Here is a 1,861-nt window from a genome sequence, read left to right as displayed (position 1 = left end):
GCCAAAATAAAGATGACAAGTGTATTGAATCTTGTTGAGGCTGATATTGCAGCAGTCCGGATGAGGCAACCAAATGCAACGGATACTCAATTCATGGATAACCCTTTCCACTGTCCTGTAAACAATTATTCAGTCACTAAACCAGCTCTTCGAAACACAATATGGCCATCAGAACCTAGCATATTCTTGTGTCATCCTGAAACCTGTTATTCACTTATTCTGCTAGTTGCCACATTTACATTCTGCTTAGTGGATAAAGGAAAAGATGCCTGTTCAGGCTGAACCCACTTATTTTTCATGTGCTTATTATTCGAAGTTATTAAGGGTGGGTGCTGTTCATGGTGCATCCTCAAAACATTCTGAAAAACCCAAAACGTCTACGCAGATTAGTTTCCTATGTATGATCCGTTCCTTGTGTTTGAAGGGTTCCTGATTATTCCCCTACTGAACTGAATTTCCGTTTGGGTGGGCGGTGACCAGTTTACTGATTCTTCACATACCCAATGAGGATGAGGATGGCATCAATAAAGAAATAGCCGCAACGTTGGAGGCCTTCTTGCGTCCCAACGAGGATGACGATGGCTCTTTTATTAGCAAGATCACTAATTTGGATGCACAGTTGATAACTGCAAGAGACCGTATGTTGAGGATAAGTCCATGACTCTGAGTGTAAGACAAAGTATGTTTGGGGGGAACCGGCACAACCCTCTAGGGGTGGCCTATCTCATGTATATATATGGGGTGTATACAAGATACAATACAACTCTAATACCAATATGGTATGAACACATATACAGCTAGGTTACATGTCTAACACCCTCCCTCAATCTTAGCCACTTTGTAAAGCTTTCAAAAGTGTAAGATTGCGCCTGCAAGCCTCAAACTGTGGGAGAGGCAATGGCTTCGTGAAGATGTCTGCAAGTTGATCTTTAGAAGAGATGAACTTGATTCGTAGCTGTCGTCGTGCAACACGTTCCCTCACAAAATGATAATCCACCTCAATGTGTTTAGTCCTAGCATGAAATACTGGATTGGCTGAAAGATATGTAGCGCCAATATTATCACACCACAGGACTGGAGACTGTGACTGAGAGACCCGCAATTCGCGAAGCAAAGACTGTACCCATATGAGCTCAGCAGTGGCATTGGCAACAGCCTTGTATTCAGCCTCAGTACTACTACGAGATACGGTGGCTTGTTTCCGAGCACTCCAGGCGATCAGATTAGAGCCAAAGAATACAGCATAGCCCCCCGTGGATCGCCTGTCATCCGGACTACCAGCCCAGTCCGCATCAGAGTAGGCAGAAAGGACCCCAGAAGGATTCGGCCGGATATGAAGACCAAACGACAAGGTAGACTGCACATAGCGAAGAATGCGCTTAACCGCAGCCCAATGAGTGTCACGTGGTGTATGGAGATACTGGCAAACCCTGTTGACAGCATAAGAAATATCCGGTCGAGTAATGGTCAAATACTGAAGACCACCAACAATACTCCTGTACTCAGTAGCCTCATCAGAAGTCAGCAAGTTACCATCAATCGCTGTAATCTTCTCCGTAGAGGACATATGTGTAGCCGTGGGTTTACACTTGAGCATACCAGCTCGGCGCAAAATATCCAGGGAGTACTTCTTCTGAGTCATGAGCAAACCAGAACCATGTGTCGCCACTTCCAAGCCAAGAAAGTAATGAAGAGTACCCAGGTCCTTGACAGCGAAATCTTTCCCAAGCGAAGCAATGAGAGCATCCGCAGCCAAGGTAGAGGAGCTGATGGAGCAGGTATGCATATCTCTCATATTGGTCAAGCATCCCTTCTCACTCGTCATCCATCTAGGCACCTTCATCTCAACAATGTTCTTCAT

At 45.2% G+C, this 1,861-nt stretch overlaps 1 protein-coding gene across 1 annotated transcript; it reads right to left on the bottom strand.

Annotated features, from left to right (window-relative positions):
* Nucleotides 1-829: 829 nt before the first annotated feature.
* LOC127326045 (uncharacterized mitochondrial protein AtMg00810-like) lies at nt 830-1,861 on the bottom strand. The gene has a single exon (XM_051352873.1). It carries the CDS (start codon nt 1,859-1,861, stop codon nt 830-832), a length of 1,032 nt encoding a protein of 343 aa, XP_051208833.1.

Source organism: Lolium perenne, chromosome 1, assembly GCF_019359855.2.
Source record: "Lolium perenne isolate Kyuss_39 chromosome 1, Kyuss_2.0, whole genome shotgun sequence".
Taxonomy (NCBI): Eukaryota; Viridiplantae; Streptophyta; class Magnoliopsida; order Poales; family Poaceae; genus Lolium; species Lolium perenne.
This window is presented reverse-complemented; position numbering and strand designations above follow the sequence as displayed.